This window comes from Chaetodon auriga, chromosome 3, assembly GCF_051107435.1.
Source record: "Chaetodon auriga isolate fChaAug3 chromosome 3, fChaAug3.hap1, whole genome shotgun sequence".
Taxonomy (NCBI): Eukaryota; Metazoa; Chordata; class Actinopteri; order Chaetodontiformes; family Chaetodontidae; genus Chaetodon; species Chaetodon auriga.
Window position 1 is genome coordinate 1,020,514 of NC_135076.1, and position 14,905 is coordinate 1,035,418.

Consider the following 14,905-nt stretch of genomic DNA (forward strand, 5'->3'; position numbering starts at 1 on the left):
AGGTGTCCCAGGATCACGGACAGCTGGCTGGCACAAGTCCTCAGGACTCTGGAACTAATGTCGTCAGGGCGAGCAGCCTTGCCCAGGTGCAGCATCTCCAGCTGTCTTCTTCCCTGGCCCGCAGTCAGGCAGGAAATTTTGCTAATGGAGGGGGTGCAGTGGGGTATTGTGGGGGATGTGGGAGTTGAGTCCAAGGGAGGGAGGGGAGGGATCACCAGGGAGGGTTGAGGGTTGGAGCAAGAAAACTTGGACAGAGGGGGGTTGTGGAGGCCGTTGTGGATAGTGGGTAGGTGTGAAGGGGCGGGGGACTGTACGGATGGATGTACAACTGGTGAGACTAGTGATTTGCTTCTTACTCTTTCTTGGAATACATAAAGCATAAGGAGATCCGTTCAGTCATGGCTCTATTGTTTACACTCAGGTACAGCTGATAGTATTGTGCAACACGAGTGTACTCCCAGTGGAAAGACCGGAGATCCCCATGGAAATAAGGAGAATGAGAAGGAGATGCACAGCTGGGATGATGTGCTGTGAGGAGAAAAGATGGTATGAACCGTCCATTCCGTCTCTTATTATGGGGAACGTGGAATTTGTCTCTAATAAGATGGAAGAGCTAATGGCACTAACCAGACTGCAGATGGAGTACCGGGAGTGTAGCATACAGATGGTGCAACCCAGGAAACATCTGTATAAAGGAGGAGCACTGCATGAGAGACATAGAGCTGCTAGCTGTTAGCATTCAGCCATCTTATCTCCTGAGGGAGATACGTCCCACTTGCAACAAGTAAAGTTAGGCCGATTGTCCTCCCACTCCACTGACCTCCAAACACCAATGTAGCCCCATCTCTCTCTCTTCTCTCTCCTTAGCGTCCAATGTCACTTCCCATTTTTAATACCTCTGCACTCTTAAAATAAAATGAACAAATAATAACAAGAAGTCCATTCTATAGTCCATTTGTATCCGCTGCTGATAATATTAATTCATTTTGTAATATTAATTTCACACAAAGGTAATGGGAGATGACCATCAGAAAAAAATACAAACATTTACATTCTCCCCGTCTCAAAATACGTTTGCACAAGGTGGACCTAGGCAACCATTACAACGTCATCACTGTAACGGTATGCATTTCCCAGTCAGCCGATGCTTCAGCAGCATGCAAGCTCCTACACACTGTGGTTTCACAGCTGCAGATATCACACCCTCAGGCCCTCCAACTCATCTCCAGAGACTTCAACCATGATTCCCTATCTTCCAGTCTCCCCACCTTCACTCAGTATGTTGAATGCCACAACAGACACAATAGAACACTGGACTTACTGCATGCAAACACTAAGGATGCTTACAGCAGGGATGTTCTGATCACAACCTGAATAATCTGCTTCCTGCATACATACCTTTAGTGAATAAACAACCGCCAACCATAAGGAATGTGAAAAGATGGTCAGAGGAGTCCAGCAATGGCACTGAGGGACTGCATTGACACCACTGACTGAGATGTGTTGTGCAGTCCACACTGGGAGGACACTGACAGTTTGACAACCTGCATCTACATCAATTTCTGTGTGGAAAACACTGTGCTTAGCAAGAAGGTATGGTGTTTCCCAAATAACAAACCCTGGGTGTCCCTGAGAATAAAAGTCCTATTGAATGAAAACAAGAGGTTCTTTAGATCAGGAGACAAAAATCAGGTGAGGAGTGTGCAGGGGGAGCGGAAAGGGAGATCATGAGCAAGAATGGGCAAATGAACTGAATATGTTTTTCAACCGATTTGATTCTACCCCTGTATGTTTATGTTTAACAATACCCATTATATCTGTGCAAATATCTTGTGCAATTTTACACTTTTTTTTTTACTTTGCTTATGTATTCTTTTTATATTATGTTACATATTTTCTCCTGTGCAATAGTACAAAACACTGTATTTTATTTTTTTTATCTATTACTTATATCTTGTTGTGTGAAATTCAAATATTCATGCCAATTTTTTTTTTTACTCTTTTTCTATATAATGTACATATTGTATCCCTTATATTGTCTATTGCCCTTTTTATTCTTGCTAGTATTGCTGTCTGTAACATCTTAATTTCCCTGGCATGGGATCAATAAAGCTGTGTCTTATCTTGACCTATCTTATTTAATCTTATCATCTATAATAATTACGTTCTGCATTGACCTGTTTTCCTTTCTGGTAAATGTTAGATATATATATATATATATATATATATAAAACGCCAAGAGCAATAAATGATAGCTTGTGTTAAAAAGCATGCTAATTTGCCATGGGAATCGGTGGAGGCTGAGTGAAGAGTTACTGTTAACTAAGGGAGTTGTCCCATTGGTATCTTAACTGTCCTCTTTTTCTGTCTGTCAAACAAAGTAACATTGTGGGACCTGAGCATCCAAACAGACCTACGATGTAATCCCAGGTAGGCCACAATATGATCTATTATAACAGATTATGATCCAGCTACAAATGTCACAAATTCCCATGCATAATATGTCTTTGATAGCCCTTGAACATTTTCGTTCTACAAGCTGTATTTGATATGCATACAGAGCTTGGTCTATATTTGTTGTCTATATTTATATTGCCACATGCTTCACATGGTAAGGTATATAGGTATATGGTATATAGTGGTGTATAGTAGGGATGAGCGAGTACAGCACTATCTGTATCTGTATCTGTTCAACCATCTATGATCTGTATCCGTATCTGTACTCGGAGTGGGCGGGGCCTAACGGAAATGTAAGTCTGAAATTGATGTACAATAAAATATTAATATAGGCTACTTTGTGTGTTCAGCTATATGTGTGTAAGTGTGTATGTGGTCTGTAAGACTGTTTATTTTTTAATTATCTGTGTGAACTTGGTGATTCAAACATCCAGTGATGGCAAACAGGGAAATAATATGTCAGCCTTGTTCACTGTATTCTTCTCAATAGCACTGCGTTCAGTACGAGCAAAGTTTTCAAACCGACACATATCACCAGCCAAACTAAGAGCAAGCAGACGGTAAATTAAAAAAAAAAAAAAAAACGACCAGAGTGGAGGCAGTGACCGATGCGACATGAGCCGTCTTCAGCTGTGTGTGACTGGCCAATCACAGAGTGTGAAGACAGTCAGTTACCCAATGAGGATTTTCCTTCAGCACAAGCAAGGATATTGACGTGTTTTACTCGTATCATGCTCATACTCGTCAAAAATGCTTTATGCTCAACCCTAGGATATAGTATCAGAATTAGGTCTCTTACTATTCAATTCCACTTTCATTCTAAAAAACTTTACATTACTCGGACAGTTGATACTACTGACATCCAAATATATCTAGCACTATATTTTTAATTACATAGACTGTTGGGTCATGGCTTCTTTTGATCAACGTGTGTTAAAATTAGCACTTTAGGATAATGTAATGAAATTTGTATTGACATTAAGTTTACTTTGTGCTGACTTGGCAATTTCTGTGCCTGCAGGAGCAAGTACAAGAGGAAATCCTACAGGGGATTCAAGCACATTTCAGCTCGATTCTAAGAAATGAAATGCTAGATTTGGAATTGGGCTTTCCTTGGCAACAATGGCATCACCCAAACACCCCAGTGAAACTTATTAACAGTCTACAGGAGTTGATCAACACCCTTAGCCTGCCTATTCAATCTGCTGAAGAAGCATTTGTTAATGTGTCAGATTTTGTCCCTGCAACTGTGGGGAAGCTGAGACAAACCAGGACATGGACGCTGATGATCTTAAAAGCCTCCTTTCCAAAATCATCATGTGCATGACATAGGGTGAAGGCTACTGTGCACCGGGTGGATGGAGCTGTAATTTTGACCAGCATGACACTACATGGATTTGTAGCCCCCAGAAGCTACGGTGCTCCTGCACTATTGTCTTTGGTTTATGAAGACATCAACCATTGATTAATTAGGTGAGTGTTTCTATCTTGTGCCCTTTCTCTCTCTGTCTCTCCCACTCACACACATATATATCCAACCCCATTAGACCAAAGCATCGTTCCTATTTTTCTGTCCACTCAAACACACACGCACACACACACACACACACACACACACACACACACACACACACACACACACACACACTTAGGCTAGCGATCCTGACAGATAGCAAATTGGCTAACGTTACTTCGGCAAAACGTCTAGTACCACATAGACATATATGAATATTTACACTGTACTGCCAATCCACAAACGAAAATCAGAAGTCTGATCAGTAAGAAGGGAGCCCAGGGAACTGTAACAAATGGACGTATTATCATAAACATAAAAGACCAAGTTACACGTTTTATTTTTGAGATTCTTCAGTGCGTTATATTCTCTCTCAAATTCACACTTTTTTTTTTTTTTTTTTTTTTTTTTTTTTAATATTTATGAAGTTTTGATTTATTATATTACCACAAATCTCGTAACCGGTCAACCTTTCCCGATAGGACTCAAGTGACCTTCAAAATAAAATCCAGGTATTTTTTTTAATCTCACCATTACTGTAGGTGGATGAGTCATTTCAATGGTTTACGTATACTACATATTATATGGTGTGAAAATGAAGAACACGACATATCCATGAGGAGTATTTTGACATGATTTGTGCAGTTTAAGTCTGTAGTCTGTTTGGATAGAGGATGTAATGCTTTTATTCTGAAGTATTCTGAACGGAAGAGTTACTTCTGTGCTGCTGGCGGCCGGATCACACACAGTTTGGGTGTGGAGATCAACTGTCACAGCGCAGTGCCAGGACTCCTATTAAACACACTAACAATGTCTCGACCCAAAAGAGCGGATATGTTGGACACTCTAGCAGGCTTCAGGGCGGAAAAGACCGAAGTGACCGTTCCTTACGGTCTACTGAAGGCAGCCAGGAAAACCGGCCATCTTAACCTGTCCGGCCGAGGTCTGACAGAAGGTAATTTCACTTACAGGACAGTGTACACAGTGACAGTGCTTGTGGTCAAGGGAACCGTCAATTGCATAAACGTCTGAAGGCAGCCGCCGATTTTTGCTGCGCGTCTATTTCTGCAGTTACGATTAGGTTACCGCTGCTTGGAACTGCCAAGCAGACGAAGTGAGACTGGCTTATCAAAGACCAAGCGGCATCCTCCAGAGCTGAGAAATTAAGTCAACGCGAGAAGTGGCAGCACCTGCAGTTCCTCGCATGACCACTTGAGAATGGCTTCAAAATCCCCTAGATGCCCATATTATCGTTTTACACCAGAAATAAACATGTTTACAGCCTGGTGCAAAAAACAAACAAACAACAACAACAACAAAAACAGTTATGCTCTCTATAGCTAATTTCTCCATTCATGATTGTGTGGGCGGTACATTGTCATACAATTAGTACAGAATTTGCATATTGCATGTCTAACGATTTTTTTATGACAGTTTTAGTATGAGAAAATTGTCATTATGTTATAATGTACTTCGACTTTTGGGGTGACTGCTTTAATTTTCTCAAAAGCTGTACACCCAGAAGTTGACATGGTCTCATAGTCAAGGTAATTCTGAACAGGACTCCATTGAATATGTCAGCAAACTTGTCAAGGAAAAGTTTTATGTAAGTTATATAAGTTCAAATATATGGAAATTGTCAATGTGTTACTGTGTAATTTAAAGATATTTTTCTTTTGATTTTCTCAAAACACTGAAACAGCATCAATTTTTATTTTGGCATCGTTAGGGTCATTCTGAACAGGACACCATAGAAATTTTCAGCAAACCTTTTAATGAAACATTTTCATTTCAATACTAGTGTAATGAAAACTGGAAACTATCTATCAGTAATATAGAATGAAAGTACTTAAAACTTTATATTGTCACCTTATTAAAATAATTGCTTGAGTCATTTTTTGACAAAAATGATTTTTTTTTTTTTTTTTGTCGAAATCCACTCCTTATGTTGCTGCCCACCTCTGGTAAAGTTTTCTCAAAAACTTGAAAAAATGACTGATGACTGTGACTATGACTGTGATTATTTTAATAAGGTGACGCGTATGTAGTCAGGAACATTTTGAGGAGAGATCCATTCTGCCTTTCAGTAAAACTATTGTGGAAACTGTTTTGCCATACTTCAATATTGTACATACTTGGTGACGTCACATATTCAACAAGACATTTAATTTATCGCACGTAATATAATTTTGTTTGTATTTGTTATGTAAAGTGTGAGAATAATTGCTGAAATACATGTCTATCTCAAGTACCGTAATTGCACTGCTGGCTTGAGAGGGTTTTTGCAATGAATGGCTCCCTTGACCACAATTTCACAGTGCACCTAAAATTATAATTACCAGCTGTGACTGGGCTTTTTTCACCTTGTCTGTGTGTGTGTGTGTGTGTGTGTGTGTATGTGTGCAGGGTTCTAAATTAACACCTGCCAACCCGCTAAATGCGGGTTAAAATTCATATTGGCGGGTGTAAATAAAAACTTACTAGCCAATTTGGCCAGTAATGCATTAGGCAATCATGTCAGTCAGAGCCGCTCTACAGTTCTTGGTCATTTGTCCCCCTGACAGTCCGTCCTACATTTCCCATGAACACTGTCGTAATGCTATGTGATGACGTACAATTGGCTGTGCGCAGGCACACTACAGTCTGTAGTGCAACCGGCGCGAGAAACCACGGAAACGCAAACACAAAGAAGAAGCAGAAGAATGAACGGCGGCATATAAACTGTAAAAAAGGAGACTGAGCTAGCTAAAAGTAAAAAGTAAAGTTAAACTAAATGCTGCAGTGGTTGGGACAGACGTCTGGGGGCGAGAAGAGGAAGGAGGCAGGGGATGAGAATGTCGACAAAGCGTGCTAAACAAAGAAAAGAAAGTTTAATGCTAAATGGCTGACAGGTTGTGAATGGCTTGTGTTTGATCACGAAAATGCCGTCATGTTTTGTAAGGATTGCCGCATGTACACGAAAGAAAAAAACAAGACGAATAATTTTGTGGTGGGGACTAATAATTTTACAGTCAAGGCAGTAAAGGACCATGAGAGTGCCCGAAGTCATCAGGAGAGCCTAAGGAGTCTGCAATACTGACTGCTGCACTATTTGTGTTTTCTAGTTGTACATACATAATTCAATTTATTACCAATGCAATTTTTTGCAAGTGTTTAAGTCATGGCTGTTACTTATATATATTTCTTATTAAAGAAGGAAAGCAGAAACACTTCAAGTTGAAAGGAAAAATACATTTTATTAGGAATGTAATGATACCAAATACTTACTGGAAAAATGTCTTTTAGAAAATAATAAATCTGACAGCATTTTTTGCAGTGTTTCCCACCAATTAAAGAGACTGTGGCGGCCCTCCACAATCTCGTTTGGGCCCGCCACAGTCTCGTCCCCCCCCCCCCCCCCCCCGCTTTCCACCCTCCTCCCCACCTAAAAAATAATAATAATAACCAGATCCGTCAGTCAGCCGATTACACAGCTGTAGCCTACTCTACTCTATAGCCCGCGAGCGAGAGCGCGCGCGTGAACACACACGCACGCGCCAACAGGTCGCGTTCATAGACGGTCCTACTGTCTGCTGCATTTGGCGCGATCCGGCGACACCGCATCCATACAGTCGATGATCCATACATGACAGCAGGCCGGGACGGCATTTCAAGATTGTGTGACTTTGCTTGGTTTACGCTTCTGCGTCGCGGCGACGTTGTACCTACGGCGTACACCCTACGCCGTTACTGAGCATTCATAGTTCTGCGTCGAGGGAACGCGTTGCTCCGCAATTCACCGCCAAGCCGCTAGGGGGGTGTTGCTGTGTCATTGTATGGTTTCGGGGGGCTCTTGCTGCCGCGAAGAGGAATTGTAGAGGTGGTCGTACGTGCGTACCTCCTTGATAATTCTTTCTTTGGCTTGGTCCAGTTTTTCTTGTAGCTCTCACCTCAGAAACTTTGAAAATGGCGGTGTTGTTGTGCTGCGACCATAGGGCTGCGACTGAACCGAAAATTACGTTCTGAACAGACCAATCACAGTCCTCGAAGTTCACGTCAATACGCGTCGACGCGTAGGATTTTTTGGAGGTGCGCGTCAGGCTACGGCGTAGGGTCTGCGTAGGGGTCTGCGTCGACGGCGTAGGTACGGCGTCGCCGCGACGCAGAAGCGTAAACCACTAGCGTAAAACTTCTCTTTTGGGCAGGTATCAAGTTCGATAACGGAGCAGTGTCGGCCATGTTGCTGATCTCATTGCACCAGTCAACTTCTAACATACCAAACAGAGTCTAACTTTCCACTATCCCTGGTGCTGATTTCCCGGTAGCTAGCTACTTGTCCGCTATTTCTCCCTCTCCCGCTCGCGCTATTTCTCTCTCTCATCCCTCTGTCGTTTGTGCTCTCTCTCTACGCGTTTATAAAAATTAACATGAAATTAATTATATAATATCTCTCGTCAGCGAGAAAGAAAAAGAAAAGAAAAAGAAAAGAGGGATCCGACAGCACTGAGTCAGTGACTCTGCCACAGCCTTATCGGTGAAGAGGGGTGAGGTTATGGCTTAAAAGCTGTAGCGGAGCCGGCGGGGGGGCAGAGGGTGCGGCTGCCCCGGGCCCACGGTTATGAGGGGGCCCATCGCAAGGCTGATGCCGAAAAAACAAAAAGGGAAAGTCGGTCTCTTACTGCTGTATTTGTAAAGATATAAGTGTAAAAAAAAAAAACAAAAACGGGGAGAAAACAGTCTGAATCAGAGCGTTTCTGAAGATTAAGAGGACATGCCACCTCTCTTGCACTGTCTGGCGATCTCTCTCTCTCTCTCTCTCGCTCGCTCTCTCTCTCTCTCTCTCTCTCTCTCTCTCTCTCTCTCTCTCTCTCTTTTGTATGTTCTTAAGGATGATACCAACCTGTTATATTCATATACAGCAATTTATATTACATTCAGTGGTCTCAAAATGCCCTAAAGAGATACATCAGGCTTGAAAACGTACACACACACACCCAACCCCGAGGGTCAGAGACCCTCCCACCACAGTCTCCTAAAATCCTGTGGGAAACACTGTTTTGTTTGTATAAATTAAATGTTTGCACTTTCTGTGTATATTTTGTTTCATGTGTTGTACTTTCTGTGCATTTTTCATGCCAACAATGTAAAGAAAATGATCAAATGCATTCAATGGCACTCATAATCTCTCTTATTTTCACCGGGAAAAAATTTGGCTAGTGGAAATTCTGATTGGCTGGTAACTTTAGAAGGTCACCAGCCACATTGGCTGGTGATCAAAAAAGTTAATTTAGAACCCTGGGTGTGTGTGTGTGTGTGTGTGTCTGTCATGGCAAAATGTGGTCCTGCAAGGCTGTATTTTAACTTTTTTTGCACATGGCACTGGTACTACAGAGGATCAAAGTCTTGCAGCACAAGTACAAAATGTCTGTTACCATGTGTAAAAACAACCACAAGTAGTGCTGTTCATAACTTAAACAGGCATGTGACGTATAGTGTTGCATACAGGGCACACAAAATCCAAACGTTAACGAGAAATGTTTTCAGACAAATATTTTCTTTATGTGCCCATAAATGGTAAAGTGTTTTTTAAGGGTGCTCCGATCAGGATTTTTGGGGCTGACCACCGATTGCTGGAAACAGTGTTGGCCAGTGTCGATCACAGATCATGGAGTCTATTTGAAGCCTTCTATATATTGTGTAGCATTATTTGTTTATTTATTTAACTATTCATAACATTGTGTGCTTAATATTAAAATTAAGACATGAGACAGTATCATGAATTGACAACTGTTTGGCAGGCAACATGTGCATCATCCACTTTCTTTCTTAGATACACAACTTAAACCATAGCAGCCTACTCCTTGTTATTAGGAGCACCTTAGAACTTAACAAATATAGCTTTCCTGTAGAATAAAGTAATAAAAATTTATAAAACAAAAATGAGAATAAAGGCTAAATGGGGACAACTCACCAAGTTAGAACAATAAATTATATGTACTGATGCAACAAAACTCAATTCCAATAGACAGAACAAAACACAGGGCCTTTATCAGTTTAGAGATTATGAAAACTGCAACAAGAAATGCAATAGCCAAAATATGTTTCAAGTCAGTAAACCCTCTATTTCCTCTGCATTTAACAGACTACAGGGTAATAAAGTGCACAGCACAGAGAGAGAGTGGATAGAGATCGACATAATTCATATATCTAAACGTTTACTTCTTAAGCGTCACTGCCATATATAGGCATGGGCTGGTATGAGATTCTGACGGTATAACCTTAGGCAAAAATATCGCGGTTTCACGGTATTATGATTACAACTCTAAAATGTGTTATTTTGAAAAAATAGAGAAAACTTTTCCATTGAATAGTCTTTTTTTAAAAACAATATATAAAACATGATGGAACATTAGTAAATATGTATTTAAAATAAATAATAATAATAAAATAACTGGATTCTTTCTAAATAAAAAATAAACAATAAAAAAATAAATGCAGTCCTTAATGCAGTCCTTTAACTGAGGCTAAACCTGCAGCTAAAGTCAGGACATAAATGAATTATTTTTAGTGAAAAAAAAAAACAACCAACACAAAATGCAAGTAAATGCAATCAGCAGCTTGGAGCGGTGAGGTGAGAGGATGTGTCCACTTGAACTGAACACCCTCTCTGAGGACACACTGGTGGCTGGGATGCAGAGAAATTTTCTCGCTACACTGCTAAGGAGAGGCAACTCTTCCACATGTGTCTTCCACCATGCCAGTGGGTCAGCATCAGAGGATATGGGAGCGTAAGACAAATACTGTTTAATCTCCATTTTCACTCTTTCTTTTGGGGAGGCATCTTTGGCTTCGACTCCTTGATGTTTTGCTGATGTCATTTTTTTCAGCAAGCAAGACAGAGATTTGTCTTTCTTCTTTATGGCAGCAGAGGGGGTAGTGGTAGTGGAAGCGCTGGTTCCCTGTTGATCAGCAGTGGCTGCAGGTGATTCTCGAGGTGGCAGTGAGATTGAGTCTGCCAGGTTCACAGCCTCCTCTTCAGCAGACCTGATTACATCATCCTTGTTTTGACTAAAGTTGTCCTTGAAACGGGGATCAGTGAAGCAAGCGATGTCAGTCACCTTCTTGACTCTCTCACAGGAGTAACGTTGTTGCAGATCGTCCATCATTACCTTTTTCATTTGTTTTGTTAGGGCATCATCCTCCTCCTTCTCATTCAGCAGGTTAGTGATGTGTTCCATAACAGGCTTCAAAGATGAGAGGGTGGTCTTTGTTTCACAGCCAAGTAAATCTGTAAAAAGTCACTGAGAGGCCCCAGGAGTTGGCAGACCCTCTCAAAAGTGTGCACATCACTGTCTTTTGGCAATAAATGCCATAAGCTCCTGTCTGCTGCAAGAACTGCATAACATGCTTGTTGCTGTTCTAAAAATCTCTCAATCATTTTGAAAGTGGACCCCCATCTTGTCACTACGTCATGAATTAGTGATTTTTCAGGAATTTCCAGGGTTGCCTGCTGCTCCTTCAGTTCTCTTTTTCTCTTCCAGCTTTGAGAGAAACCTTGTACAAGATGCCTGCATGCTCGTACAGCTGTGTCAACTTTTTGAATTTTGAGTGCTTTGGCCATAGCTAGGTTAAGGCTATGGCCAAAACATCCGAGCCAAACATAGGCTTTATCACAAAATGCTTTTATCATATTAGCTGCATTGTCTGTTGTGATGGTAGACAATCTGCCATCTGTGATGTTCCACTCCTGCAACATGTTTTCAAAAAACTCTTAAGATGTGTTCAGCTGTGTGGTCCTCTGGGAAAAACATAGTTTCTAAACAGAAGGACCTCAGTTCCCAGAGGAAATGCACTGTGAAGCTGATGTATGGTTCTCCACTACCACCACGTCTAGTGACTAGTCCACAAATCAGTTGTTGCAGAGAACCACACCCCTTTTGCCAATTGTTTTTTGTTGTTGTTTCTGCACATGAGCCTGGACCTCTGAGTACATCTTAGGGATTTCATTCTTTGAGAAGAATTTTCTTGATAGCACAAAGTGGCACAGCTATCTTCATCAGTTTCAGAAACCCAGGTTTCTCCATAGCTTGAAAGGGCATCATGTCTTTGGCAATGCAGTATGCCACAGCATTGTTCAGGTCTTTAGCATGCTTTGATGTGGGTGTACAGGGGACTTGTTTCTCGAATGCTTGCTGAATTGTAGGCTGATCTTTATCATATAGCAATGGGTGGTGCTTCCGTAGATGCGCTATCATATTTCATGTATTGCCTCCTCTGGCTGCCACTGTCCGCAAGCACATTTTAAACATTGGGCAACCTTCTTCCTCCAAGTCATAGCTGTCTTTCTTTTTACGGTAGCCGAAGTATTCCCATACAGCCGACTTGGCCCTTTTAGACGGGGGAATGTTCGGGGGATTTGCCTCCTTCAGCCATCATACGGCCTGCAGAGCTGTCTGCTTGTACCAGCAACCGGGGGTGCACAGGGGGAGGGGCGCTGCAGCCGCACATGACCTGAGTGACCTCCACTTTCTCTCTGACGAGATGTCACATTAAAAAAAAAAAAATCCACTCATACCGCAGGAACGGTATGACGGAAAATTTTAGTGGTTTTGAAACCATGGCTTTTTCATACCATGGTATACCTTGTAACATCAAGTCAGTTAAACTTCAGGGATATCAATCTGTCCATTTAGGAAGCTCAAGTGATTGTGACTCAATTACACCTGCTTGGTGCAAATGAAAGTGAGGACAGGTGCAATGGAGAGGCAAAAGCAATGCATTGGTGGTGAATGGTGTCATTCATAGTGAGATTGTCAATCTTTGCCGTTCTTACATGCCTAGTTATAGAGTCCCCAATCAGAATGGTGTCTGGCTTATGAGATGTGGGTTTACCAGTATTATTTCAGCTTGTGAGATGGGGAGTTAGCAATATTTCTCCTAGCCTTGGGCTTCACAGTGGTCTTTGAGCTATTTCTTCAGTTTCGCCAGCCTTACTGCTCATTGTGTGATTTATTCCCTATCCTCAACATGGTTTGTATTATCACAATTTTTATCAGAGTCTGTGTTTTGTACCTGTTTCGCAGTGAGAATTTAAGTGGTGGAGTGAGTGTTGCTGCCCTCCTATTTAATGCCTTGCTGGATTTAAATTTGTGGTGGACGACATCAGACCGAGCCCTGGCTGGAGTGGATGCTTTTCTTCTTGTGCCGGTACTGTGCCAGTAAGAAGTGTCATTAGGTTAGGTTAGGATAGTTTGGGAGCCTCAACACCTGACTCAGTGATGTTAGGACATGTCCAGGGCAGTGTGTCAGCTAAATCCATGCCAGTGTTAGCCCGGTTCTTTTGTTGGAAGCCCAAGAATGGTCCGAAGCACTCTTCAGTTCACAGTCAAAGTATTTATTGAGGTCACATATAAAGCAATGCAGTGCTGGTCTCAGACTGACAGAGTTCTTGCAGGATCTCTGCCAGAATGAGCACAGTTGTCCGACAAAAGTTCACATTTGTCATGTTGGGTTTGACCACACCCCGTACAATAATCAGATATATGTTACAGAATATAATTGGCCAGTTCCCAAGGCCCGGGCATACCATATCTTTGTTCTGGACATGTGATAAACAAGCTGTATGTGTGTGTGTTGTGTGAGGCGCATATCTAAATGCAATAGACATAAAACACAAACAGACGAGACAAGACTGTCAACAACAAGAGTGTCATCTGCCTTTTTATTATGGTGAAGTGTCTCTCACCAGTCATGTTATCCTTACGACACTAGGCTGTGAAGGACATTCATGTAGGTTAAAGATCATGTAAAGAGAACACATGAGATTACCTTAAAGGGCCTGATCATTACACCATTGTAGGGGAATTACCTCTAAATTAATGTTGCATTCGTTAATAAGAGTAGGGGCACCAACCTTCTTCAGCTAAGAAGGATTTTGTATATCATGTCTTGTAATGCTGATGTAGTGAACGAATGAACCAACAGTAGATCAGTCTGATAATCTAAGGCGTAAACTCTCAGTACAGGGATTGCTTATATCCAGCTCAAAAGGACACCGTCTGACAACGACTTGTATGAAAAAGATTATTTATTAAACACAATAATGAAATTAATATGAATCATGGATAATGCGTTAGATTATATGGATGATATAGATTAACACAAACGCTGCCCAGAGGAACTTATGGCAAGAGAATGGTAAAATAAGTTTGCCGATAGTGAGAAGTAGGTTTAAAGGGAAAATGGGGACGTGAATATGAAGTTAATTTGTTGAATGAACGATTTAGAGAATTTAAACATTCAAAAATTGACAGTATCTTAACCTCACGGACCAACTCTTATTCAAAACCGCTTAAGTATGTCTACTTTGTCAGCGACGCTCCTGTAGATGTCTGCTCCGAACTGACACGAAGAGGCTCCGCATCACTGTCCGTCACTCTGATCTGCGCAGCGGTCTGCCGGATGAATCAAGCAAACCGCGGTTGAGAGCTGGTGTTGGACAGAGATGTCTCGGGAGCTGAGGATCTTCGGTGTCGGTTACAGACGAGGAACGGCTTCTGATGGTTATTTAACCCGGACCAGCGGGTCAGCAGCAGGCTACAGGTCTTCGGTGCGGTCAGTTAGTTGTCGGCCATTTGGCAAGGCTTTTGATTACTAATAATAAGATTGAGAAACTCTTCGATGGCTGGTCGAAAATGTCTTCAAAATTATTATTACGGGACTAGACTTTAACAACAAAAATAGGAATTATGCGGCTTGGCGTGGCGAGCAAAAATTAAAGTTTCACGAAGAAGATTAGAAAAGTGCGTTTTCTGCAGAATTAAATCAAGCTACTCTGTGTAGTTGTGAGAAGCAACAAAAAGACTGAGAAAACGACGGAGCGGAAAAATACTTGAAAACTAAAGACAAAGAACTTACAGAAACGAACGAACTACTACACATAAACAAAAACAAAAA

At 41.6% G+C, this 14,905-nt stretch overlaps 1 protein-coding gene across 3 annotated transcripts in view; it reads left to right on the forward strand.

Moving 5' to 3' along the window:
* Positions 1–4,685: 4,685 nt before the first annotated feature.
* Positions 4,686–14,905, forward strand: part of lrrc40 (leucine rich repeat containing 40) — a 42,067-nt gene continuing 31,847 nt past the window's right edge. For all 3 annotated transcript variants that reach the window (XM_076722607.1, XM_076722625.1, XM_076722616.1), the window contains exon 1: positions 4,686–4,925. In XM_076722607.1, the coding sequence (XP_076578722.1) occupies positions 4,781–4,925 (145 nt within the window). In that variant the 5' untranslated portion in view covers positions 4,686–4,780. The remainder of the gene's footprint in view (positions 4,926–14,905) is intronic.